The following is a 26804-nucleotide window of genomic DNA, read 5'->3' as shown; positions in this document are numbered from 1 at the left end:
TTTAGAATATAGTAATACATATAAAATATTTTTAAGGGTTTAGAATATAGTAATATATATAAATAATATAGTAACATTATTTTTTAAAGGTTTAGAATATAGTAATATATATAAATAATATAGTAATATTATTTTTAAGGGTTTAGAATATAGTAATATATATAAATAATATAGTAATATTATTTTTAAAGGTTTAGAATATAGTAATATATATAAAACAAGATGGAGGTTTTAGGGTGGAGGCTGCTCCTTCTTCTCTTTCTTCTCCTCCTTCTTCTCCACCTTTTTCTCCTTGGGTTTGGGTGGTTTTGTGTAACTGGATAAAAAAATCTGCATTGCGGGCCATGGGTGGTTGGTTATTAGGCTAAAAGTAAAAATAATATAGGTGTCATTTATTGGATAAGCTTATCCTTAAAAGTTCTTGTAGAGAGAGACAGGGCTCCATTTTTAGTTTGTTAGAGTGAAGTGCTGTGCAACTCAGTGTTTGCGAAACTATAATTTAGATAAAAACTAATAAACATCTGAGTCCAAACAAAAAATACCATCTCATGCATTTAACCCCAACCTTAGCAAAAGAAACCCCAAGAACTCCACATTGTTCCATGCAGTTTTCCCTTTTCTGTGATTTTTTGGGATGATCTAAATCAGTGGAGCCCGTGCTGCACCAACCCTCAGTGCTGAACATCCCCACAAGAAAAGCCCATGGGAGGAGGCAGTGCCAGGGCTGGGAGGGTTGGGACATCTGAGACTTTCCTGCCTTTAAAAGGGAGATAAAGAAAAATAGAAAGAAAACTCCCAACCAAATTCCCCCTGGAGCTGCAGTTCTGTGCTGGTTGGGTGGCAGGTGAGCTCAGATGGAGGAACCATTTCCCTCTGGAAAGACTGACACTTTTAAACCAAGAAATAGGAAATGGACGTGATTTAACCCTGATCCTGACTCTTTCTAACCAAGAAATAGTAAATGGAGTTGATTTAATCCCTATTTCACGCTTTTTAACAGAGAAATAGGAAATGGAGGTGATTTAACCCTGATTCTGACTGTTTTTAACAAAACAAGGAGGAAATGAAGGGGGATTTAACCCCAGTTCTGACTCTTTAACCAAACAAAGAGGAAATGAAGGGGGATTTAACCCAATTCTGACTCTTTAACTAAAGAGGAGAAGAAGGGGGATTTAACCCTGATTCTGACTCTTTTACCAAACAAAGAGGAAATTAAAGGGAATTTAACCCCGATTTCGACTCTTTAACCAAACAAAGAGGAAATTTGGTGTGATTTCACTGTGTTTTGCTCCTCTCCCTCTGCAGCTGTGATGCTCCTCCTGCACCTGAGGATTTCCTGCCCCGGCCTCAGCTCAGGGCTTCACCCAGGTCCTTCAGGCTTCCTGTTTTGCTCTCGGAGCTTTCATTTCACCCACAAATCATTTCCTGTTCTGAGGCTCCCCATGGCCGATCCCCTCCGTTTCTGCTCCTCTCAGGGTAAATCTTTGCCCTCCCCTCCCTTTCCCAAGGTGTTTCCCTTTTCCCAGGGGTGTGGGTGGGTGATGGGGGAGCTCAGGAGCTTTCCCCGGCATTTTTGGGTCTCTCAGGGTGTTTCTGGATGCTGGGGTGTGCTGGGGCTGTGCTCCTGCTCTGCTGCTGGCAGCTTTTCCATTCCAGCCACGGGAGGTGAGGAGCCTCCTGAATTAACTCATCCAGCAGCACGGAGCCCTCTATTACTCTGCCTTTCCATCATTTTCCTGCAGTTCAAGTGCTGCTCTAAATGAATTAGTGTTGGGAAATGGGTGTGGGGAGGGAAATGCCATTGGAGAGGCTGAAAACCTGACAGGAATGGAGGAACCAGGGTAGCCCAGAAAGGTTCAAAGGGATGTGGTGCTGACAGAATCATTTTAGGTGCAAATCACATTTTATTTTGAGGGGGGTCACAGGCATGGTAGGAATTTTTAGTAATTGGGGATGTGATTCCAAGCTCGTTAAATGTGTGGCTGAGCTGAGGGAGTAACTGGGAGGGAGTCATTGAGGAGTTCATTGCTTTCAGTTCAGTGCAAAGCCACAAATCCAACAACAAATTCCTCCTCCCAAACATTCCCAGTGCCTCTTGTTGTTGTTGTTGTTATTATTATTATTATATTAATTTCCTGAACTCTGTATTTTTATTTGCCCCTGGTTCTCACTCAAATATTTGCAAAACCCGATGTTTCAGTTGTAGCCCCTTGGCTTTTCCCCTCCCCATGCAGCACAGAGGCTGTGAAAGCTGGTGGGTGCTGGATTAATCCTCCTCCCAAACATTCCCAGTGCCTGTTGTAAATATTATTTTATTTTATTTTATTTTATTTTATTTTATTTTATTTTATTTTATTTTATTTTATTTTATTTTATTTTATTTTATTTTCCTGCAGTCTTTATTTTTATTTACCCCTGGTTCTCACTCAAATATTTACAAAACCCGATGTTTCAGTTGTAGCCCCTCAGTTTTTCCCCTCCCCACACAGCTCAGAGGTTGTCAAAGGATGGCTGGTGGTCTCCAAGTGTTTATCCAGGCCTTGGATTGCTGGGAATCCTGATATTGCTGGGTCTGCTGAGAATGGAGAAGCACCCCAGTAACATCTGGAGGGGTTATATACCCCAATACCCCCATGGTAGGGGTTATATACCCCAATACCCCCATGGCAGGGGTTATATACCATGGTAGGGGTTATATACCCCAATACCCCATGGTAGGGGTTATATACCCCAATACCCCCATGGCAGGGATTATATACCATGGTAGGGGTTATATACCCCAATACCCCCATGGCAGGGGTTATATACCCCAATACCCCCATGGCAGGGATTATATACCATGGTAGGGGTTATATACCCCAATACCCCATGGCAGGGGTTATATACCCCAATACCCCCATAGTAGGGTTATATACCCTAATACCCCATGGTAGGGGTTATATACCCCAATACCCCCATGGCAGGGATTATATACCCCAATATCCCCATGCTAGGGGTTATATACCATGGCAGGGGTTATATACTCCAATATCCCATGGTAGGGGTTATATACCCCAATACCCCCATGGTAGGGCTTATATACCCCAATACCCCCATGGTAGGGGTTATATACCCCAATACCCCCATGGCAGGAGGTATATACCCCAATAGCCCCATGGTAGGGGTTATATACCATGGTAGGGGTTATATACCCCAATACCCCCATGGCAGGGGTTATATACCCCAATACCCCCATGGTAGGGGTTATATACCCCAATACCCCCATGGTAGGGGTTATATACCATGGCAGGGGTTATATACCCCAATACCCCCATGGCAGGGGTTATATACCATGGTAGGGGTTATATACCCCAATACCCCATGGTAGGGGTGGGAAGGAGAGGAGCTTTAGGGTGTCTTCCAACCCATCTCCCTGAGAGCTGGGAGTGCCAGAATTCCAGAGTGGTTTGGGTTGGAAGGGACCTTGCAGCCCATCCCATTCCCCCTGCAGTGGGCAGGGAACATTCCAGAGCCCAGGGTGCTCCAGCACTCCAGGGATGGGGCAGCCGGAGCTTGTGTGGATCCTCTCTCCATCCTGGCTGTGTTTGGCAGGGAGATGTCCCCATGTCCCAGATGCTGAGGGGATGCTGAGGGGTTTCCTTCCCTCCTGGATCCTCCATCTCTAATTTAGGAAAGTCACTCTGGCCAAAGAACTGACCTGGCCAATACCCGAGCGTGGCTGAGCAGTCACAGTGGCTGGACTTGATTTTGGAGTCCTTTTCCAAGCCTGTTCCATGATTCCCTGGAGGTGCATGGACACAGCTCCCAGGGAAGGCCCAGGAGCTCTGGAGCTGTTTGCAGCAGCCCATCTGGCCACGGGGACAAAGCTCCTCAACACACAACTCCACAAGGGATTTAAAGATTGGATTTACTGAAGGAGGGATTATGGAGGGCTGGAGTCAGCAGGAATTTGTGCCTTTAGGGTGGCATTAAGGTTTTGGGGAAGTGCAGCTTGGATGAGGTTCTCCCTTTCTGCTGCTGGGGCTGGCAGAACATCGTTAACATTGGGATAATGAGGGTTTTTATTAATGGGAATGTTCCAGAGGCTTTGGCAACACGCCTGGGGTTTCACAAACGTGAAAATAAATGGGAGAAAGAGCAGCTTCCCGGTTTTACATGCAGAGCAAATGAAGTACTGCATGGCTGGCAGGAAAAATCCCAATGCAGATACCAGATCTGCTGTGACCCCTCATTATCTCACATTTCCCACACACGAGGAGATCAGGAGCTCCCACCACACCTGAGAATTCCTTTAGCAGGTGAGCCTGACTCCTGCAACTGCTTTGGCTCCTCGGGAATTCAGAGTAGGAGATACCTCCTGGATTTTCAGTCTTTCCCCCTCATTTGACATCCCATGGGATAAACTGATCATACTGATCTGAAATATTGGTGTATTTTTGCCCACCTGCCCCTGGGAGGCAGAGAGAGGACCTGGTTCTCCTTCCTGTGATTCCCAGCCTGCATTCCTGCCCCCATCACTCCCCTTTTGCTGTCCTTTAGCTCAGGCAGCTCTTTGCCTTCCCAGATGTATTTTTAGATTGCAGCCTCCTGTCCTTTCACCTTCCTGCAGGCAGGATGAGCAGGATGAGCAGGGTGACCCCTCCACATCCTCCTCTGCTGGTGCCAGGACACAGGAATGGCTCCCACTGCCAGAGGGCAGGGATGGATGGGATGTTGGGAAATGGGAATTGTTCCCTGAAAGGAAACAATTCAGCTGTGGCTGCCCCTGGATCCCTGGCAGTGCCCAAGGCCAGGCTGGATGGGGCTGGGAGCAGCCTGGATAGTGGAAAGTGTTGGAACAAAATGGGCTTTAAGGTCCCTTCCATCCCAAGCCATTCCTTGAGTCTCTGATTGTCCCTTCCCCTCACCAGGCCTGGAGCCTCCTCCTTGCCCCTTCCTGGCTCCCTGCCTGCAGAATTACCCAGAATTATCCCTCTCACCCCTCAGATGGGACCCCCTCAGCAGCTGGAATTCAAACCAGGCTTTCCCTGGCAGCAGCAAACGCTGACACAGCAGATCCAGCCCGGCTGAACCTCCAGCTGCCTTGACCAAAACATCATGAATATTCATGAGGCGATTAATTAACGTGTCCCTGCTTTAATAGCTCCTCACGAAATTCTGTGCCATCCCAGGGGCTGGCACCCGGCTGGAAGTGTCACTTCAAGGTATTTTGGAGCAACCTGGCCAGGGGTGAGCACGTCTGAGGACTGCAGTGACCCCAATCAGCTCCCCATGGCTGTGAGGGTGATTAGTACCCATAATTAGAAATTCTCCAGGAGGGTCAGGCTGTGCTGCAGAGCTGGGATAGTGCAGGGAGGAATTTCCAGCTGTGGGATATTCCAAGTTCAGCAGCCTCCATTGTTCCTTGCACTTACATGAAGCTTAGTGGCAAAACTGCACCTCGTGTGGCTGGAGATGATGGGAACATTCGTATGGATGGAAACTACGTGGGAAATGCCAGGAGTGTTTCCTGCCTGTCCATTTTCCTTCCCTGCCAGGACATGGGATGCTGGGTTACCCAGATTATCCACATTGCCTCCAAAGGGATTTCTGGACTGAGCTTTGGGAAGCCTTTCTGGGGTTTCTCTGAGCATCCCCAGTCTGGAGTGAGGAGATCCCAGCAGGATGGGGATTGCAGGGGGAATATCTGCACTGGGGGTGGGGTGGGTGCTGGATTTATCCCAAATCCTTCTCTCCAGTTGCTCACCCTTTCCCACTCAGCATTTCCAGCTCATTCCTGCAGGGTGCTGGAAGTGCCAACGCTCTGAATAATCCCAAAGCCATTAGAGGAGAGCAGGGACAGCAGCTCCTTCAAGGGCTGTTAAACACAGGGCTGTGCATCCAGCCTGCAGCTCGGGGAGCTGCTGAATCATGGGATCCTGGAGCTGCCAGGGAATCCTGCAGGCACCAGAACTCTGCTTTTCATCCCAAGCATCTGCCACTGGCACTCTCAAAACTCATCACTCATCCCCCAAAACTGCAGGAAAAGGTGAAGGGGTTCTGTAATGTGGAATTCAATGAGCAGTGCTGGACCAGGACTGGTTGAACCTCGTTAATTGATGTGTTAATTACCTGTGGATGTCTAGGCCAGCCTGGACTGTGAGCTTCGCTTGGAGACGTTTTACAAGTGGATCTCCAGCAGCTTGGAGGAGAAGGAGACCTTCCTCAGTGCTTGTGGAAACTGAACCGGTGCTGTCCCCTTTGTGAACGTCCCCTCCAGTGCAGTGGAAGGTAATTAGTGAATTAATTAATGGCCTTGTCCCACTCTGAGCACTCTGAGCTTTTTGCAGTGTCTTGTCAGTGAAAGGTGAATAAATTCAGGCAGTGAATGAGGGTGGTGGGACAGGGTGAGGTGGTGTCTGGAGCAGCAGGAGCTGGGTTTGGGTGCCTGGTGGCACAGCCATTGATTGATCCACTGCCCATGGATACACAGAGCCAGGCTGGGAATAAAAACAATTTATCTCATTTTCAGGAGTCTCTGGTTTGGGCAGATGAGGGTTGGTAACACCAGGGCAGGAGCCTGGTGATATCCCCTCATCAAGGAGTAAATACATCTGTGAATATAAAATGTATTTTATATATGCATTATTTGTATGTATATTTAACTCCCCAACAGAGGACTTTCAGTCCGTTCCATAGAAAAACATGGGTTTGGGTTGGAAGGGACCTTAAGGACCATGGACAGGGACACCTCCCACTGTCCCAGGCTGCTCTAATCCCAGCGTCCAGCCTGGCCTTGGGCACTGCCAGGGATCCGGGATCAGCCACGGTTCCTATAGAAATGGGTGTCAGGGCATCCCCATCCTCATTATCAAACCCTTCTTCCTCGTGTCTACTTTAAATCAGAGCAGTTTCTAATTTAAATCGAGGAGTTTCTTCACCTCTGGAATTTGTCCCAGCTTTGTGTGGCACATCAGGATGGCCCAGCACACAATCCTGGAGACCTGAGCAAGGAAAATCCCAGCCCAGCCCCAGTGTCTGTTTTGTCCCTCTTGCAAAGCTGACCCTTCATCCCACACCCATCTTTCTCTGCCTCATTTCATGATCTTTTCCACCTGCTGGACTCCCCCTTTGGCCTCAGCAGGCCCTGATTTGAGCAGAGCTGCTGAAATGGCCTCAGCAAAGGGCTCTGGCCATCCCCACCACACAGGGATGTACCCAAGTAATGTCCCCAAGCAGGAATAATGTGCTCTGACTCCATGATTCCAGCAGGCTGAACCAATGCTTTATTGAGCTATACTATATTACACTAATACTACACTAAATTACATATTAAAGAGATACTGTACCATACTAAAGAGATACGATACTACTAAGTATAGTAGTAGTATACTACTAAGGTACTACTAAGTGTACTATACTACTAAGTTACTAAAGAAAAACCTGTGGCTGTCAGAGACAGGCAGGACACAGTTTTGACCTAACTGGCCAAAGAAGCCAAACACCCCTCACTGGTGTCCAATTAACAAATCCCTTTGGGCAAACAAGATCCATAACACATTCCACATGTGCAAAAACAACAGGAGCAGCAAGTAGAGATAAGAATTGTTTTCTCTTCTGTTGCTGTGATATTTAATGAAAATCTTTTCACTAGGATTTTTCTCCTGAGGAGCTGAGAAGCCTCAGAAAAGAAATGTAAACAATAACTATCTGATGACTGTGGGATGTGGTCTAGAGATGGTTCACCAACAGGTGCATCTTTGATTGGTCTCATGTGCATTGTTTCTTCTTGATGACCAATCATGGTCCAGCTGTGTGAAGGCTGTGACCAGTCACAGGTTTTTATTATTCATTGTCACAGACATCTTTTATGAAAAATCCTTTCCTTAGGATTTTTCCTCCTGAGAAGCTGAAAGGCCTCAGGAACAAAATGTAAACAATGGTTATCTGCTGCTGTAGAATGCAACAGGTGCATCTGGGATTGGTCTCATGTTGGCTGTTTCTAATTAATGGACAATCACAGTCAGCTGGCTCGGACAGAGAGTCTGAGCCACAAGCCTTTGTTATGATTCTTTTTTTTCTATTCTTAGCCAGCCTTCTGATGAAATCCTTTTTCTATTCTTTTAGTATAATTTTAATATAATATATATTAAAAAAATAAAGCAAGCCTTCTGAAACATGGAGTCAGATCCTCATCTCTTTCCTCATCCTCAGACCCCTGCGAACACCGTCACAATTCTTTGCTAGCCTTCTGATGTCTCCTTTCTCTTTTTTTTAGTATAGTTTTAGTATATAATTTTCTTTTAATATAATACATATCATATAATAATAAATCAGCCTTCTGAAACATGGAGTCAAGATTCTCATCCCTTCCCTCATCCTGTGGACCCTCAAACACCACCATTCTTCTTCTCTCTGTGCTTCTCACTGCCTTGCCCAGGAAAAATCCTGAGAGAGAGGATTCCTGGTTTGCCCAGGGAAGATCCTGAGAGAGAGCTGTGCCTGCTGCAGTCTGTGAGGAGAGCAGCCCTGAGGATGCACCAGGACAGGCAGGAACGGGCTGAGGATGGGCTGCAGGAGGGTCTGAGCCCGGCGGAGGCCGTGGCTGTGCTGGCGCTGCTGGAGGAGCACGAGGAGCCCCTGCTGAGCCACTCCGTGGCCTTTGCCGAGCACCTGGAGCGGGAGCTGCGGGAGCTGGAGGAGGTAACGGAGCCATGGAGGTGCCTGGAAGGAGGGGATGAGGCTCTGGGCATCAGCAGCTCTGCACTTTGCTCGGGGAGAAATTCTGGGAGGAAAGGGAAAGGGAAGGGGAAGTTCCGGGAAGGGAAGTTAAGGGAAGGTTCAGGGAAGGCAATGTTCCAGGAAGGTTCAGGGAAGGTTCCAAGAAGGTTCAGGGAAGGTTTGGGAAGGTTTGGGAAGGGAAAGTTCCAAGAAGGTTTCAGAAAGGTTCCGGGAAAGGAAGGTTCCAGGAAGGGAAGGTTCCAGGAACATTCTGGGAAGGTTTGGGAAGGGAAGGTTTGGGAAGGTTTGGGAAGTTGGAAGTTTGGGAAGTTTGGGAAGGAGGGAAGGTTGGAAGGAAGGAAGGAGTTTGAAGGGAAGGGAAGAAAGGGAAGGGAAGGGAAGGTTCGGGAGGGAAGGGAGGGAGGGAAGGAAGGAAGGGAAGGAAGGGAAGGAAGGAAGGTAGGAAGGTAAGGGAAGGGAAGGAGGAAGGGAAGGTAAGGGAAGGGAAGGTTTGGGAAGGGAAGGTTTGGAAGGTTTGGGAAGGGAAGGTTTGGGAAGGGAAGGTTTGGGAAGGGAAGGGAAGGGAAGGGAAGGGAAGGGAAGGGAAGGGAAGGGAAGGGAAGGGAAGGGAAGGGAAGGGAAGGGAAGGGAAGGGTCTGACTGTGGGGGGCTCTGCGGCTGCCTGAGGAAGGGGAAGGGACAAAAGGGGTCCCTACAGAAGGAACAGCAGGATCCAGGGAGAGTGAAAAGGGGAGAAAAATAAAACAGAGCTGGAAGGGGATTGAAAAGGAAAATATAAACCAGCAGGAAGGGCCAGTGGAAAAGGGACAGAATATTTCCAGAATTCCTTGTGAGGGTGGGCAGGCCCTGGCACAGGTGCCCAGAGCAGCTGTGGCTGCCCCTGGATCCCTGGAAGTGTCCAAGGCCAGGTTGGATGGGGCTTGGGGCAGCCTGGGATGGTGGAAGGTGTTGGGACAAAATGGGCTTTGAGGTCCCTCCCATCCCAAACCGTTCCAGGATTCTGTGGTTTTCCATGGATTTGGAAGGGAAAGGGAGGAAATGAAACCAAGGAGCTCAAGGGTCGCCTGGAAAAGGATCCCTCAGTATCCCTGGCTCCCACCCCTGGGTGGATGGAACTGGATGGGCTTTAAGGTCCTTTCCAACCCCAACCATTCCATGGCTTCTGACTACTGAGCTTTACTGACTCCATTGGGGTTGCTGTGATTTATTGCATTTCTGCAGAGGAAATTTCTCCTTTAAGTGCTGGAACAAAAAAACCTAGGAAAGCTGCTTTGAGCACTTATCTTCTGCTAAAATATCTGGGATTTTATGGTTGGTAGCCAAGGAAAAACAGGGGAAAAATAAGCCAAAGGAAATATCTTAAGCCATACAAGAAACCACAAACCCTAAATCGAACCTCCTTTAGCTGCAGAGTCTGCTGTATTCCCATATATGATTTATTACACTTGGAAGTTAATCTGGAAGCCCAAACTCCTGAGGTTTGTTCCTGCCAGCTCCTGGCAAGGAATTCAGGCACTTTGTGACTGTTCCCAGCTGTAAAACACCCTGGGAGAGCAACAAATACATCTTTATTACTTTTTTTGAGATGAAAGGCACCGTTGAATACATTATTTTAATGCCCTCTAATGAATAAATGTGACTTCCCTCTAATACAAATTAATTAATGAGCATTTCCATTTCCGAGCCTTAATCTCCAATATTAAATGTTATTAATCCCAGCAAGTTAGACCAGCACATGCATCCATTTCAATATTTTCCCCACATCCCAGTGATAGCACCTTGGCTTCCTCTCCCATATTAATCACCCTCCTCTCACCCAGCTGTTCTGGGAGTCACAGAAATCCCTGTACTGGCAGCGAGGAAAAGCTGATTTCTGCAAAGGGAAGGATGGCACGGCCAGGACACCGGGAGGCCAAAGGCTCTGATTTGGACATTGATATTCCTGCAGAATTCCAGGATCCCAGCACATGTGGAGCTGCAGGCAGCTCCCAGCAGCTCTGTGCTGTGGCTGGATTTTATTCCTGTTCCTGGAGCCTCTGGAGAGCCCTTCCCACAGCCCTGTCCCATCAGGGATGCTCCATGGGGTGACAGCATGGAGGAGTGGCAGGGACAGGCATGGGGGAGGATTCTGGCTCTCATTAAAGAGCAATTAATAAATGGGAAGCTCTGGGCAGAGCTGGTGGGATGGGATGGGATGGGATGGGGTGGGATGGGGTGGGATGGGGTGGGATGCGGTCCCTGGGTGTGGCAGGAAGAAAATTTGGAGCTGGTGCTTTTGGAGATGAGTGTCCATGGTTAGAGAGGCTGGGAGAGCTGGGAGTGTCCACCTGGATGGGGGAGCTCAGAGCCCTGCCAGGGCCTGCAGGGGCTCCAGGAGAGCTGCAGAGGGACTGGGGACAAGGATGGAGGGACAGGACACAGGGAATGGCTCCCACTGCCAGAGGGCAGGGCTGGATGGGAGATTGGGAATTGGGAATTGTTCCTTGGCAGGGTGGGCAGCCCTGGCACAGGTGCCCACCCTGGATCCCTGGCAGTGCCCAAGGCCAGGTTGGACAGGGCTTGGAGCAGCCTGGGATGGTGGAAGGTGTCCCTGCCATGGGATGGAATGAGAAGAACTTTTAGGTCCCTTCCCACCCCAAACCAGACTGGGATTCTCTGAAATCTCGTGTGATGGACACTCGGGTCTTCAGGACACTCCACCACTTGTGGAGGGGAGGGTTGGACACTCCCTCAGTGACATTCCCAGGACACACATCCAGCAGGGCTTGGTGGCCTCTCCAGAAGGATGGAGATTTTTCTGCTCAGATTTTCCTGGATATTCCCCAGGAATTTGCTTGCTGGGGCAGCTGGAGGTGCCCTGAGGGGACCCCTTGCCCAGGGCAGGGTTCTGTGTGCCCTTGGGACACACAGGTGGCATTTGGCCAGGGTGGGACAGTGGCACTCCCACCAACACCCTGCAGGTTACAGCGACACCATCCCTGCTGTGCCTCAGAGGGTGACAGACAGGACAATTGACCCCAGCATGGTGACACATCCATACCCAGCTCTGAACCCCTGTGCTCCCATTTCCCACAGGCCAACCTCCACGCCATCCTGTCCTCGGAGCAGCAGCTGGCGCAGCTGATGGGCGCCCTGGACGAGGCCCTGGCCGAGGTGGGCAGGCTGGAGCAGAGCCTGCAGGTGTGTGAGGAGATGCTGGGCGCTGTGAGGCAGAGGATGGACCTCATCCACCAGGAGAGCTCCCTGCTGCAGCGCCTGGCCTCCAACAGGAGCAGGCTGATGGATGAGATCCTGCTCCTCACGGTGCGTGGGCTCGCAGGGACATTAATCTTCAGCTGGTGAATCTGCTGGGAAACACTTCCAGGGAATTTTAAACACTGAGAGCTCTGATTGTCTGCAAGGGCACTGGGAAATGGTGCTGCAAGCCCAGAGAAGGGCTGGGATCAGCAGCACCCTCACCATGGCCCAGAGGGGGCTCTGAAAGGCCTTTTCCAGGGCAGGACTAAGAATGACAAAGCTGATTAAATAACCATGATCTGGGAATGCAAACCCAGCAATTAACAAACTAATTAATTAATTAGAGGCAGAGCTTGCAACACCAGGCCTTCCTCGTCCACCAGTGCAGCTGTTCCTGAGCAGAACATTGGTTTTCATGGGGGATTTCCATGGATTTCCTGATGGACACAGCAGCTGCTGCTGAGGGCAGCACTGAGCTCTACCAGCCAGCAGCATTCCCAGTGGGATGGGATGGGATGGGATGGGATGGGATGGGATGGGATGGGATGGGATGGGATGGGATGGGATGGGATGGGATGGGATGGGGTAGAAAGGGATGGGATGGGATGAGAATGGATGGGAAGGGATGCAATGGCAGGGATGAGGGGCTGGTTGTGTGTGAGCTGTGCTCTGGCTGTATGTGAGCTGTGCTCTTTGTTTGGCTGTGTTTAGCTGTGCTCTGGCTGTGTTTTCCTGTGTTTAGCTGTGCTCTGGCTGTGTTTGGCTGTGTTTTCCTGTGTTTGGCTGTGTTTATCTGTGCTCTGGCTGTGTTTAGCCATGCTCTGGCTGTGTTTGGCTGTGTTTAGTTGTGTTTAGCTGTGCTCTCTGGCTGTATGTAAGTTTTGCTCTGTGTGTTTATCTGTGCCCTGGCTGTGTTTAGCTGTGTTTAGCTGTGCTCTGGCTGTATGTGAGCTGTGCTCTGGCTGTGTTTGGCTGTGTTTAGCTGTGTCTATCCATGCTCTGGCTGTGTTTAGCTGTGTTTAGCTGTGTCTAGCTGTGTCTATCCGTGCTCTGGCTGTGTTTAGCTGTGTTTATCTGTGTTTGGCTGTGTCTATCCGTGCTCTGGCTGTGTTTAGCTGTGTTTATCTGTGTTTAGCTGTGTCTATCCGTGCTCTGGCTGTGTTTAGCTGTGTTTATCTGTGTTTAGCTGTGTCTATCTGTGCTCTGGCTGTGTTTAGCTGTGTCTATCTGTGTTTGGCTGTGTCTATCCGTGCTCTGGCTGTGTTGCAGACCCAGTTGCAGCTGAGCAGGGAGCACTGTGCCGCCCTGAGCAGGGCAGACCTGTCCAGCCCCGCAGCCATCGCGGCCTGCACGGCCGCAGCCCAGGCTCTGTCCTCCTGCATGGAGCTCCCCATCCAGCCCTGTGAGTAGGAGCAGGGATTCCTCCCTCGGGATCCCCTGACAGGGGTGGGCACCTCCTGGAGCTCGGGAAGGAGCTGGGGAAGCTGTGGTTGGAAATCCTGGCCGGTGCTGTCTGTGGAAAACAGCAGCTCATTGTGGCAGGATGGGGGAGGTTTTGGATCCCTGGAAGTGTGCAGGGACTTGATCCTGGCAGGAAATCCCAAGTTTTCCTTGCGGTGAGACTGGGCGTGTCTCCTTGGCTGAGGCTGGACCCATGGATTATTTTTATTTTTTAAATTTTATTTTCCACTCCTTGTCTGTATTTCCTTGGTTGTCGCAGACATATTTTCATTAAAAATCCTTTCCTTAGGATTTTTCCTCCTGAGAAGCCTCAGGAACAAAATGTAAACAATGATTATCTGCTGCTGTGGAATGCAACAGGTGCATCTGTGATTGGTCTCATGGGGTTGTTTCTAATTAATGGCCAATCACAGTCAGCTGGCTCTCTCTCTGTCCGAGACACAAGCCTTTGTTATTAATTCTTTTCTATTCTTAGCCAGCCTTCTGATGAGAACTTTTTCTTCTATTCTTTTAGTATAGTTTTAATGTAATATATATGATAAAATAATAAATCAAGCCTTCTGAAATATGGAGTCAGATCCTCATCTCTTCCCTCATCTGAAAATCCCTGTGAACACGGTCACACTTGGTACCACAAGAAAGCTTTTGCTCCTTCCTCAGCTTTTGGGTGGATTTATCTCAAGACTTCTGTCTGAGTTCCCAGTTTTCTGAGGGGTGTGGGTCTGCAGCTTCCCAGATCTCCCCAAATCCCAAAATATCCTTTTTTTCCCCCGAGGTTACCGGAAGCTGCAGGCAGTGGCTGAGCAGCTGATCCTGTTTGAAACCCTCAAGCAGAACTTTGAGAGCTCCTTCATCAGCCACATCACCAACATCTTCGAGCTGCAGGTGGGCCCCACTCTTCCCTAAAATCCTGGGAAATTGGAATATTCTGGGGAGGTTGGGCCAGTGGTGCAGGAGGTGCTGCTGTGACAGGATTGTCCCAAATTGTCTCTCCAAAGGGATCTCCCCTCATACCTTCCCTTTGTCATCGTCCCTCAGCCCTCAGGATAATTTTCCAGGGGTTTAGGAGCAATCCATGTTCCCAAAATTCCTCTGGTGGCATTCCTTAAATGGCATTCCTTAAATCCTCAGGCCTGGAGATATTTTGTTTGGGTTTCCTTATTTTATTTTGGGGGTTGTTGATCTGTTTGTAACCTAAAATCCCAGGGTAAACCCCAATACTGTGATCCTTTGATTAACACCTGCCAGCACTGATCTGGCAGTTTGAAAGATTTGATGGACAAGATCCCTGTGGGCAGGAATTCTAGAGATTTCCTTCTGTGGAAAGGAGCAATTCCCAAATCCTTACTTCCCTAAATCCTTAGTGTTTGGTTTCAAGCAGTGGTTCTGAGAAGGGAGCCGGGAAGGAGCTGTGGGATTTCCATCCTTGGAGATTTGCAGACCTTGGCTGGGCGCATCCCTGAGCCAACTTTTCCATCTGGATCTGCTCCAAACCTGCCCCGCTCCCATTCCACCTGCACAACCCTGCAGGTGCAGTGTCCCAGCAGATTTTCCAAGCTGTTTTATGTGAATTTTTTCTGTCATTTCTCTCCCTTCAGGGCAATTCCCAGGTCCCTGCTCTTGGTGGCACCGTGGCTGCCCCAGGGCACAGAGCCCACCACGAGGAGCTGCTGCCCTTCACCCCCCTCATGGCCTGGCTGAGGAGCTCCAACCCTGCTTTGTTCTGGGACCTCCCCAAGGTAGGGCTGAGACCCTCAGCAGGCCCTGCAGACCTTCCCTGGGGGCAGCAGGTCCAGTGGGGAGCTCCTGGTGGGGTCTGGCTCTCACCAGAGCCGTGAGACACCTGAGATTGCAGGGGTTCTGGGGATGTCTGGCCAGCCTGGAGCTCTGTGCCCAAAGGGAACCTGAGGGGTGTGACGGTGTTCACAGGGGTATGAGGGTGAGGGAAGACATGAGGATCTGACTTCATGTTTCAGAAGGCTGATTTATTATTTTATGATATATATTACATTAAAACTATACTAAAATAATAGAAGAAAGGATTTCATCAGAAGGCCAGCTAAGAATAGAAAAAGAAAGAATGATAACAAAGGCTTGTGGCTCGGCTCTCTGTCCGAACCAGCTGACTGTGATTGGCCATTAATTAGAAACAACCACATGAGACCAATCCCAGATGCACGTGTTGCATTTCACAGCAGCATATAACCATTGTTTGCATTTTGTTCCTGAGGCCTTTCAGCTTCTCAGGAGAAAAAATCCTAAGGAAAAGGTTTTTCATAAAAGATTTCTGCAACAGAGGGGTGCCAGGATAGTGCTGAAGTGAATGATCTGAAATGCCCAAATCTTCACTTTTTGCTCTTACCTGTCCTTTCCTCCCCATTCCAGGTGTATTCCCAGAACCTTGGCAGGCTCTACGAGCGGGAAATCAGAGCCCTTTTCGAGCAGGCCAAGATCTCCCTGTCAGGAAGAAGAAAAGGAAGTGAGTGGTTCAAAATGTGCCCTCGGTGCTGCTGGGCAGGGTTGGGCACCCCGGGATGGGGACAGTCCCCTCCAGCACAGGTGGCTCCCCAGGCTTGCTCCAGCGCTTTGTTTCCTGGCTCTGCAGGTGGCAGGAGGGAAAATCCAGCTCTGCTCCACTCCAGGCAGTGCTGGGGAGAGCCTCAGCTCCATGAACTCCCCACTTTTGTTCAGCTGCTCCTCAGAGCTGGAGCTTTGGCGTCCTTCCCTGTGCAGGGCTCAGGAATGACACACCGGTGGCTGGGATCGTGTTCCAAGCAGCCACAGGAGAGAGAGGGGGATGCAGAAAAGCCTGGAAAACAAAACCTGTTGTCAGCTCCCTTCTCCCTGACTCTCAGAGATTCCCACTCCACCATTATCTCCTGAAAAAACCCCACCTGGTTTTCTCTTCCCTTCCTCTCCCGTGAGGACACCCTGAGGGATCTGGGGTTGTTCAGCCTGGAGGAGGCTCCGGGAACACCCTGTAATTTCCCCATCCCTGGAAATGTTCCAGACCATGTCGGACAGGCTTGGAGCAACCTGGGATAGTGAGTGGAAGGTGTCCCTGCCCATAGCACAGATATGAGATGATTTTTTGGTCACCCAACCCAAATCATTCCTGGATTTTAGGATTCTCTAAAGCCTGGTCCATCTTTCATGCAGGATTCCCCAGACACAAGCCTGTCCCAGGAGACAGAGGGAATTCACAGCAATATTTATGGAATGATTTCACAGCGAGCTGACTGCCAGGCCCTGCTGTCCCAAGGTGCTCATTTCCACCCAAATCGCTGGGTCTGACTCAATATATTCCAGTCAGGTGTTTCTGAAGATAAAAAGAGAAACTGATCTGTCTCCTCTGGAAATTTTTTATGGCCCACAAGTCACATTTTCCCTCAGCAAAACAAAGGGCTGTAATGGAAATTTCCAGGCCAGTTTGGCCCAGTTTGAAGGTCAGGCTGGTTTGTTTTGTCCATCAGAGTCAGCACTTCCAGCTCTGCACTTCCTTCAGCACCAGTGTCCAGATCCCAAGCCAGGGGATGGAGCTGAAGGAAGGGAATGGGCTTGGTGGCTCCCACTTTTGGGGTTCCTCACACTCAAAACCATCCCCACCACCCCCTCCAGCATCACTGCCCTGGGAAAGACACTCAGTGCTGGGAAAACAGGGATCTCAAACCCTGGGATCAAGGCAGGATGGGGAGTGCTGACACAAATACCTGCACAGCAGTCTGGGGGAAAAAAGGAGGAAAATTTCACCTAAATGGTCCTAATGGCACCTGAATGGGCACCACTGGACCATTTATGGGAATAAAGTTGTTAAATTAAACAAAAGATGGTGCTGGGTATGGGTGGCAGCCAGTCTGCCCTATCCCCTTCCATAAACACTAAACTGGGATTTGCTTCCAGTATTTTATCCATCTTTAAATTCTACATGAATCTATAAACCCCAGGAGAGATTAAACCCCAGGAGAAAACCCTTGGAAGGCTACAAGGAGTTCCTGCTCCAATAGAAATCAGCCCAAAGTGCCTGCCCAGCACTGGGGCTGCTCCACGGGCAGGACAGGGTGGATTCTGTTGTCCTGGGATGTCCCCGCTCTGCTCCAGAGGGTGAGGACAGGTCTGGGACAGGCAGGAAGCCCCAGGGGCTGTTCAGCCCATCCTTGATGCGAGCAGAGCATTGGAACAACCTCACAGTTCGTGAGAAAAGGGGGAATTTTTAGCAGTTTGTGCCACAGAGGCGGTGGCACCTTCCCCGGGGCAGGCGTTGTCTCTCTGTGCCATCACTGCAGCAGAGCAGGGGGACAGCAGGGGGACAGCAGGGGAAGGTGACCCTGCCCAGCCCCAGGACAGGCCAGAATTCCTGTTCTGGCTCTCAGGGTGCTGCTCACGCTGTCCCAGGGCTGTCCCTGCTCCCGGAGCCTCCTCCTGCAGCATTCCTGCAGAAGTGCCTGAGCCACCGGGATGGTTGGCAGGGCAGGAATGGCTCTGCTGAACTTCTGCAGCAACCTCAGCCAAGGGCCTTCCTGCTCATGGATGGAGCCTGGGCTGGGAGGAAACCCGCCCAAAAATATCCCTCATCCCTGCCCCAAAGCATCCCTCATCCCTGCCGCAAAATATCCCTTATCCCTGCCCCAAAAACTTCGCTCATTCCTGCCCCAAAATACCCCTCATCCCTGCTGGAAAATATCCCTTATCCCTGCCCCAAAAGCTTCCCTCATTCCTGCCCCAAAATACTCCTCATCCCTGCTGGAAAATATCCCTCATCCCTACCCCAAAACATCCCTCATCCCTGCCCCAAAACACCCCTCATTCCTGTTGGAAAATATCCCTCATCCCTGCTGTCAAACTTCCCTCATCCCTGCCCAAAAACTTCCCTCATCCCTGCCCCAAAACATCCCTTATCCCTGCCCAAAACTTCCCTCATCCCTGCTGGAAAATGTCCCTCATCCCTGCCCCAAAACTTCCCTCATCCCTGCTGGAAAATATCCCTTATCCCTGCCCCAAAACTTCCCTCATCCCTGCCCCAAAACTTTCCTCATCCTGCTGTTAAAAATCCCTTATCCCTGCCTCAAAACATCCCTCATCCCTGATGTCAAACACCCCTCATCCCTGCTGGAAAATAAAGTCTCTTATCCCTGCCCCAAAACACCCTTTATCCCTGCTGGAAAATATCCCTTATCCCTGCTATCAAAAATCCCTCCTCCTTGCCCCAAAACACCCCTCATCCTGCTGTCAAACACCCCTCATCCCTGCTGGAAAATATTCCAGTCCAGGTGTCCAGGCCATTTCCTTTCTCCTGATTATCCCAGTAAATTTTTTGGGTTGATTCCCTGCCCCCATAAAGGATTTTATTTATGGCACCACCTGCTGATTTCTTGCCTTATGTGATGGGAGAGTGAGTTTAGAAGGCAACCTCGAGCTGTTTATAATTAATTAGGGGCCAGTAATTAAGTCCTTTCTCATTTTGCCATTCCATTTTCTGCAGGCTTGTTGAATTCTTTCCCATTTGCTGTTGGAAGATTTATTTTTTTCCCGGTTTTGTCACTTCCCAGCTGGTGAAATTATAATGAAATGGTGAGAAAAAGGCCAGACAGCAGCTCCTTAATTTAGTCCTGGTTTTAGCAAAGCTGAGGTCGTGAGCAGGGCTGGCTCATCCCTCATCCCTGCTGAGCACGGAGCTCACAAATCCTTCCCAAAGGGAAAACCCTTCAGGAGTGGCTCAAATAAAGATATTTGAGATACTATGATTGATGGAGAGGTGACCTGACTGCCCCAGAACCTTTGGAATAGGGGAATGATTCCCATTTCTGGAAATAATTAGGAAATAATCTGGATGTTTCCCCACTGATTCCTTTCAGGGAGTAGAAAAATGCTTTTTAAACACATCTTTCAAAGGATTTTTTTCAACTTTTCCACTCAGGCCAAGCCCCCAGTGCTAAAACTGCCAATGTTGGAGAAATGTATTTATTTCCAGGTGAAATATTATCATTTTAAAAGGGCATTTTTTGAGAAAAAAGCCATTCCCACCTCCCCTGGATTTTTTTTATGGCAATTTACAATCAAAATGAGGCACCAAAAAAATTTCCTGAGGCTTTTGCCGGTTTTTGTGCTGATCTCTTCTCTTATCCCCTGGGATTTTCCACAACCCAGCTGTCAGGAGTAAGCACAAGGCAGCAAAGGGATAAACACCCCAATCAGTGAAATCAAAAGGCAGTTTAATGAAACAAAAACAATGAGAAACAGGGAGAAACAAGTGAGGAGGCAGTGAAAAAAATGGGAATTTTTTTCTGAATTCCCCATTTATCTGAATGCAACAGGAACAGACCAATTTATGAGGTCAGACATAAAAAGAGGCATTTAAGAGTTTGACTCTCCAGGAGCTCAGGATCTGGAGAATGCCAGAGGGAGGAGGTTTGTGACACCCCACACCCCGTGCAGGTCTGCAGGAGACGTGGGAGAAGGCAGCAGGGAGCAGGCAGCCGCGGTGGAGCCTCCCCAGGAGCAGGGACAGCCAGGAGGGCGCCCTGGCCAGGGGGAGCATGAGCAGGGTAAGGGGCTCAGGGCTCCTCAGGGCTCCTCAGGGGCTCCTGTCCCTCCCTGGGCAGGGCTGAGGCGCTCTCTGTGCTCCCCACGTCCCCTCGGGTGGGCACAGGGATGCTCCGCTGTCCCCAGGGAGTCCCAGAGGGCTCCCAGACCAAAGGTGGTCTCTCAGCAGGTGTTGGAGCAGGTGCTGAGCGAGCTGCAGCCCCTCTGCACCTCGGAGCAGCAATTCCTGCAGGAATTCTTCTGCCTCGGCTGTGGCTCCGTGGAGATGGAGGTGAGGGTGAGCACCGTGTCCTCTCCAGGCCCATTCTCCATTCTCCATTATCCATTCTCCATTATCCTGGGCTCTCCTGGGCTCCCATCCTCCAGGAACCAGCCGTGGGGAAGCTTCAGAGGAGAATGAAATGCAATTCAATTCACAGCTCCAGGAAAATCAGGGCTCTCCAAGCATTGAACAAGAGGCAGCAGAAATAAATCCACAGCTCATTTTCCTGGCTGAGGGAGGGCAGATAAATCATCATTTGGTGGGTTTAGCTGGGATACTGGGGAGGAATTCCTCCTTGTGATGGGGGAGGTGCTGGGATAGAATTCCCAGAGAAGCTGTGGCTGCTCCATCTCTGGAAGTGTCCCAGGCCAGGTTGGACAGAGCTTGGAGCAACCTGGGACAGTGGGAGGTGTCCCTGCCCAGGAGTTTGGGGCCCATCCCAAACCACTCTGGGATCCTTTGATGATTTCCACTCTAATCTTTTTTCAGGGATCTCCCACTAAGGCAGGAGAGCCCACAGCAGCTCCAGAGGACCCTCCTTGCTCCAAGAGCCAGAGCCAGTACGTGAGGGATGGGATACCCTGGGTGCACTGATGGGACACAGGCTGGAGTGTCCCCTCCCAGTTAATTCCTGACCTTTCCCATGCTTTGGTTTGGTTTTTAAGGCCAGAAGAAGCCACAACCCAACTGCTGAGCGAGATCTTCAGCTGCCTGGAGCCGGAGCTGAGGGCGTTTCTGGATGTCTGCAGCAAGGCTCAGCCCCTGGGCTGCCTGCAGGTCCTGGTGGCCCTGAGTGACTCCGTGCTGGGCACCTGGGGCCTTTCCTCAGCTCCCTCCTCGTCCTTCCTGCACTCCCTCCTGGGCAACGTGCTGCTCCTGGCCAAGAGCAACCTCAACAAATGCATCGTGAGTGTCCGTGGTGGGAGGGAGCCCAACACACCTGAGGGGTGTTTGACTCTTCTGGAACCTTCCAAACAGAACCATGGAGGCTGGAGAAGACCTCCATGGTCACCGAGTCCAAGCTGTGCCTGATGCCCAGCTTGTCCCCAGCCCAGAGCTCTGAGTGTCCATCCAGGTGTTGCTTGGACACCTGCAGGGATGGGGACACCAAATCTCCCTGGGCAATGGCACAGCTCCATGTCAGCCTCCAACAGGGAGTGTCACACTTCTTGGGATTGCAGGGACACTGTCAATGGCAAAGCCCTCCCAAACCCTGTTCCTTGCCTTGTTTCCTGGCCTGTGCTCCTCCAAACAAAGCCAGATCTGAGGGTGCCACCTCTGTGTCATTCTCAGGGGACCTTGTGCAAGGAGATGGAGGAGGCCAAGCCTGTCAGCAGGACCAGAGGGGGGATCCTGCCCTGTGTCAGCCGCTTCCAGGAGCTGGTGGCCCTCTCTGAGGAGATGTTCCAGACATGCCAGCGCCGGGGGGAGCTGGACAGGGCCCTGCTCAGGCTGGCCAGCAGCGTCCTCAGCAGCAGTGAGTGCCAGGGCTGGGTGTGCTGGGCAGGAAATGTCCCCCTGAGCTGCAGGAGTGACCAGCTGGGCCACCAGGGCAGGGTGGGAGAGCTGCCTGACCCTGGCACTGAAATCCCTCTGCACATCCCAGGTGTGGCAGGGTGGGAGCAGCCTGTCCCCTGAGCCTGCACCTCAAACCCCTTTCCCTGAGCAAGGTCCTGGGAGCACCAGGCACATTCTGGGTGCTCTGTCACGGGGGGATGCCCCAGGGGTGACAGGGCTCAGCTTTGGATCCGGTTCCAACATCTCCTGCCCCACTGTGGAGGGAGAGCTCCTCACAGATCAGACTCCTCTTACAAGGTCTTGGGAGCCAGAAAAATCCCCCAAAAGCACCAAGGGGTGTTGGTAGGGGGAGAGGGGTTGGGAGAGCAGGGTGGGGAGCTTCCAGTAGATCCCTGTGTTGTCCCAGTTGGAGCCCTCAGCTTTCTGTCAGTGGAAATATCCTGTTTTCCTGCCTGGAGAGGACCTGAGGGGCTGCAGAATTCCCAGCTCTGACCACAGATCAGGAGGTGGTGCAGAGGGGCAGCTCCCACCTGTGGGTGAGCCTGGGGTGACCCACTGATAAATCCATGGACATGGACAACAATCCATGGACCATGCCAGGCTGCAGGAGTGTTGGCAGGGGAGCAGGTCAGGCAGGGAATCATGGACAGGGATTTGTGTTATAATGTCTCCCTCTGAAGTCAGAGGGTTCAAATGAGCCATCCCAAGGGCACATCCCTCCTGAGAGCCTGCAGGGGCTTCTCTCCACCCCTGACTCCCTCCTTCCTTCCCAGTCAGCAGCCTCTCCTCAGCCAACCTGAAGGTGAACACGGATATGGTGATGATGGAAAACTTCCACCACCTCCACAACTTCCTGTGCCAAAGGAACATCCCCTGCCTGGAGGGCAAGAAGAGAGAGGCCAAGCAAAGGTGCAGGGAGCACATGGAGAAATACATCTCCACACACGTGGGCCAGCCCCTGGAGAGGCTCAAGGTGAGCACAGGACCCCAAGGGCTCTTCCCAAAACTCTGGATTTACTGGTGTTCAAATCTCCCTGCCCTGGATCCGGTCTGGGATTATATTGCTTTGTTGTCACAGGATATGAGAGCACCTGGATTTCATTCTGCTCAGGGATTCCCAAAATCCTGGCATGGCCTCCTCCAGGTCTGCCAGTCTGAGCACAGACACCAAGGGAAGGCGCAAAGGGGTGTGAACAGTGCAGGAGCCCATTCCTGTTCCTTGGAAGCAGTCTGTACATTTAGGAACTCTAAATCCTTAGGACTTAGGGTATTTCTCCACAGCAAAATTGCAGCCAGAGTACCCAAACAGATTCTTGGCAGGAGGATGAAGGAAGGGATTATTCCCTTGTTTCACAGCAGATGTGGAATGCCCTCTCCAGTGCTCCCTTCCCTGACCACTGCTGGGTCTGGCTGTGCAGTCCCACCTCAGCAGCACCACAGAACCCCAGGCTGGAAGGGATCCCCAAGGATCACCCAGGGCAAACTTCACTGCTTGGATGGGATTCTGTAGCTCCCTGTCCAGTGCTGGGACTCCATCCCATCCCTGAGCAGATTTGATTGACCATCCCAGCCTGTTCTCACTGGAAAAAGTTCCTGATGTCCAGACAATGTGCTCAGCCCTCCTTTCCCAAGGAAGCCTTTCCCAGTCCCTCTTCTGACAATCCAAACCATGTGTGGGTTTTTCCTTCTCCCGCTGCCTTGTCCTCGTGCCCATTTCCACACGGTGGACCAAGACAAGGGGGGCAGAATTCCAGAGGATTGCTGGGGAGCTTGTTCCCAGTTTGCTCCCAGTTTGGTCCCAGTTTGTCTATTTGCTCCAGTTTCGTTCCCAGTTTGCTCCCAGTTTGTTTGCACTTTGTTCCCAGTTTGCTCCCAGTTTGGTCCCAGTTTGCTCCCAGGTTTATTCCCATTTTGTTCCCAGTTTGCTCCCAGTTCGTTCCCAGTTTGCTCCCAGTTGTTTGCACTTGTTCCCAGTTTGCTCCAGTTTGCTCCCAGCTTGTTCCCAGTTTGCTCCCAGTTTATTCCCAGTTTGCTCCCAGCTTGTTCCCAGTTTATTCCCAGTTTGCTCCCAGTTTTCTCCCAGTTTGTTCCCAGTTTGTTCCTATTTTGCTCCCAGTTTGCTCCCAGTTTGCTCCCAGTTCGTTCCCAGTTTGCTCCCATCCCCACTCCAGTTGCGTGCCTGCATCTGGCAGATCCCAGCTCTTTTTTCACAGCTGCCTGGGCTGATCCATCCAACCCTTCCCCAGTGGCTGCTTTGTTAACTGAGCTAAGAGCATCTGGCTCTGCTAACTCAAACAGACATTCCCCCCTTCCCGAGGCTGCAGCTCTTCCGCTCCTTCCTCTCCCTAAAATGTCTCGCAGATGGAGCTCAGCTGGAATTATTTATGGGACCTGTTACTTCCAATTTGTTTCCAGTCCTTGCTGTCAAACATTTGTTGCCTTGGCTGGAAAATCAGCTCCGTGTCTTGTGCTACCTGAGCTCTGCTATGGCTTCAAATCCTCCCTTTTCCAAGGGAAAAGATCATTTCATTGCTCACAACAAAGTGAGTGGGGTATGAGAGCACCTGAAAATCCTGGCATGGCCTTCTCCAGCTCTCCCAGTTTCTCTTCACCACAAGGAGGTGCAAAGAGGTGTAAGTGTGACCGTGTTCACAGGGGTCTGAGGATGAAGGAAGAGATGAGGATCTGACTCCGTGTTTCAGCAGGCTGATTTATTATTTTATGATATATATTATATTAAAACTATACTAAAAGAATAGAAGAAAGGATTTCATCAGAAGGCTAGCTAAGAATAGAAAAAGAATGAAATGATAACAAAGGTTTGTGTCTGGGACAGAGAGTCCAAGCCAGCTGACTGTGATTGGCCATTAATTAGAAACAACCACATGAGACCAATCACAGATGCACCTGTTGCATTCCACAGCAGCAGATAATCATTGTTTACATTTTGTTCCTGGGGCCTGTCAGCTTCTCAGGAGGAAAAATCCTAAGGAAAGGATTTTTCACATAAGATGTCTGCAACAGTTTAAGTAATATAGAGGCCAGTTCCTGGTTCTTGGAAACAATTCCTACATTTGGGAGCTCAAAATCCTTGGGATTTAGGATATTTCTACACAGCCAGGTTGCAGCCAGAGTACCCAAACAGATTCTAGGGATGTATGAAGAGGCAGGAGGATGAAGGAAGGGATTATTCCCTTGTTTAACAGCAGATGTGGAGTTTCCTGTCCAGCTCTGGCAGAGATGTCAGGAGAACGGAGAAAATTCTGGTTTTGCTTTACACCTCTGCAGGTTCTGGGATCCCCCTTCCCCACCTCTGGCTGCAGACCCTCTGTGGGGAGAAAACTGGGGGGAGAACCAAGGAACCAGAGGGATTTTCCAGCAGTCCCGTTGCTCCATGGGCCTGCAACCCTTAGGGATGCTGCTTGTTTAGCAGGGAGGGGAGAGAACCATGAAATTCCCAATGTTCTGCTTTCCTGGAGGATAAAAATCTCCAGCACTCCATGAAACATCCCTAAATTCTTCATTTCAACTGAATTAGAAATGGGAACTGAGGGCAGCGCTCAGGTGTCAGCCCTGGTGCAGGAATCCACTTCGGGATGGCTCCTCCTCATGGGATGTCTCTTTCCCTTTCCCTTTCCCTTTCCCTTTCCCTTTCCCTTTCCCTTTCCCTTTCCCTTTCCCTTTCCCTTTCCCTTTCCCTTTCCCTTTTCCTTCCCAGCATTTCTTCGAGGGTGTCAAGGCCCGCCTGGCCCAGGGGGTGAAGGAAGAGGAGCTCAGTTTCCAGCTGGCCTACAGCAAGCAGGAACTGCGGAAAGTCATTGAAAAATATCCTGGCAAGGAAGTCAAAAGGGCCCTGGAGAGCCTCTACAGGACAATGCACAAACATCTGTCCCCTGAGGGAAATCTGCTGCCGGTAACTGGAGTGGGATGGGTGTGACACTGGGATGGCTGGGATTCAGGTTGGGTGGCTTCAGGGGCAGGGGAAGGGGCTGAGGTTTGCTTTTCCAGGTGGTGTGGCAGCCCATGGAGCAGGGTTCTGCTTTTCCAGATGGTGTGGCAGCCCATGGAGCAGATTTTTTGATTTTCCAGGTGGTGTGGCAGGCCATGGAATGGGGTTATTGGTTTTCCAGGTGGTGTGGCAGCCCCCGGATCAGGTTTTTGCTTTTCCAGGTGGTGTGGCAGCCCATGGAGCAGGGTTCTGGTTTTCCAGGTGGTGTGGCAGCCCATGGAGCAGGGTTTTGGTTTTCCAGGTGGTGTGGCAGCCCATGGAGCAGGGTGTTTGGTTTTCCAGGTGGTGTGGCAGGCCATGGAGCAGGGATTCATCCGGCAGTACCAAGAGTTTGAGGAGCTCATCCAACGCTGCTATGCAGGAGCAGGGATTGCCCTGGACTTCACCATGGAGGACTTGCTGAGCTACTTCAACTCCATCACCATGGCCAACATGTAGGGAAATCCCTCTCTGGATGTCAGGAGCAGCTCAGGAATCCTTGTCTGCAGCCACACCTCCGAGGAGCTGAACACAAAACCATTCCCAAGTTGGATACTGGGGTTCCTACTCTGAACTCAATCCCAATCTCCAACCTGTTGATCCTAGACTAAATCTCTCTTGGGGAAGTGGAGTTGTCAGACCCAAACCACAACTTCCCTCCTCCAGGAAATAATTCTGCCACCAGGAAATGACATTCCAAGCCTCAGATTTCCCCCTAAGTGCACGTTGGTGCCGCAAATCCCCAGCAAAACATTCACAGTGGAAAAATGTCTTCTCTCCAGGGACTTTCTCCTTTTCTGTGCTCGAATTTCAGTGAGCCTGTGCTAAACCAGAGGTTAAACCACATGGAACCACTCTGAGTGAGAGGTGTTCCCACATCCAGGTATCCCAACAGGCAGCGCTGCTCCTCGGCTCTGCACTGAAAGTCATCCAGCAGATGAAAGTCCAGAGCTGTAAATATTAATGGATTTATTGCTTTTAGCTCAGATTTACTCACATCTTAAGTGGAGTGGAGAAATGTGCGGTTCTAGAGATCCAAACTGATCCTGCAGGGAATTGCCTGCTTTTAACCCATTT

General features: G+C 50.5%; 1 protein-coding gene across 1 annotated transcript; it reads left to right on the top strand.

Annotated features, from left to right (window-relative positions):
* Positions 1-3124: 3124 nt before the first annotated feature.
* On the top strand, positions 3125-26614 carry LOC135447793 (exocyst complex component 1-like). The gene is made up of 16 exons (XM_064712867.1): positions 3125-3157; positions 6126-6207; positions 8420-8682; positions 11797-12024; positions 13228-13360; positions 14195-14304; positions 15018-15158; positions 15805-15898; positions 19852-19961; positions 20129-20236; positions 20711-20781; positions 20887-21127; positions 21515-21698; positions 22513-22712; positions 25458-25652; positions 26031-26614. The coding sequence occupies exons 1-16, from the start codon at positions 3125-3127 to the stop codon at positions 26184-26186; spliced, it is 2349 nt and encodes a 782-aa protein (XP_064568937.1). The 3' UTR covers positions 26187-26614.
* Positions 26615-26804: the final 190 nt, after the last annotated feature.

This window comes from Zonotrichia leucophrys, chromosome 4A (genome assembly GCF_028769735.1).
Source record: "Zonotrichia leucophrys gambelii isolate GWCS_2022_RI chromosome 4A, RI_Zleu_2.0, whole genome shotgun sequence".
Classification (NCBI taxonomy): domain Eukaryota; kingdom Metazoa; phylum Chordata; class Aves; order Passeriformes; family Passerellidae; genus Zonotrichia; species Zonotrichia leucophrys.
Note: the sequence above shows the minus strand (reverse complement) of the source record. Positions and strands in the feature narration are given on the sequence as shown.

Coding starts and splice junctions, on each gene's coding strand:
- LOC135447793 (XM_064712867.1), top strand. CDS start 3,125: ATGGCAGGAGGTATATACCCCAATAGCCCCATG. Junction 19,962..20,128: donor CCAGGGGGAGCATGAGCAGG/GTAAGGGGCTCA, acceptor GTCTCTCAGCAG/GTGTTGGAGCAGGTGCTGAG. Junction 21,128..21,514: donor GCAACCTCAACAAATGCATC/GTGAGTGTCCGT, acceptor TGTCATTCTCAG/GGGACCTTGTGCAAGGAGAT.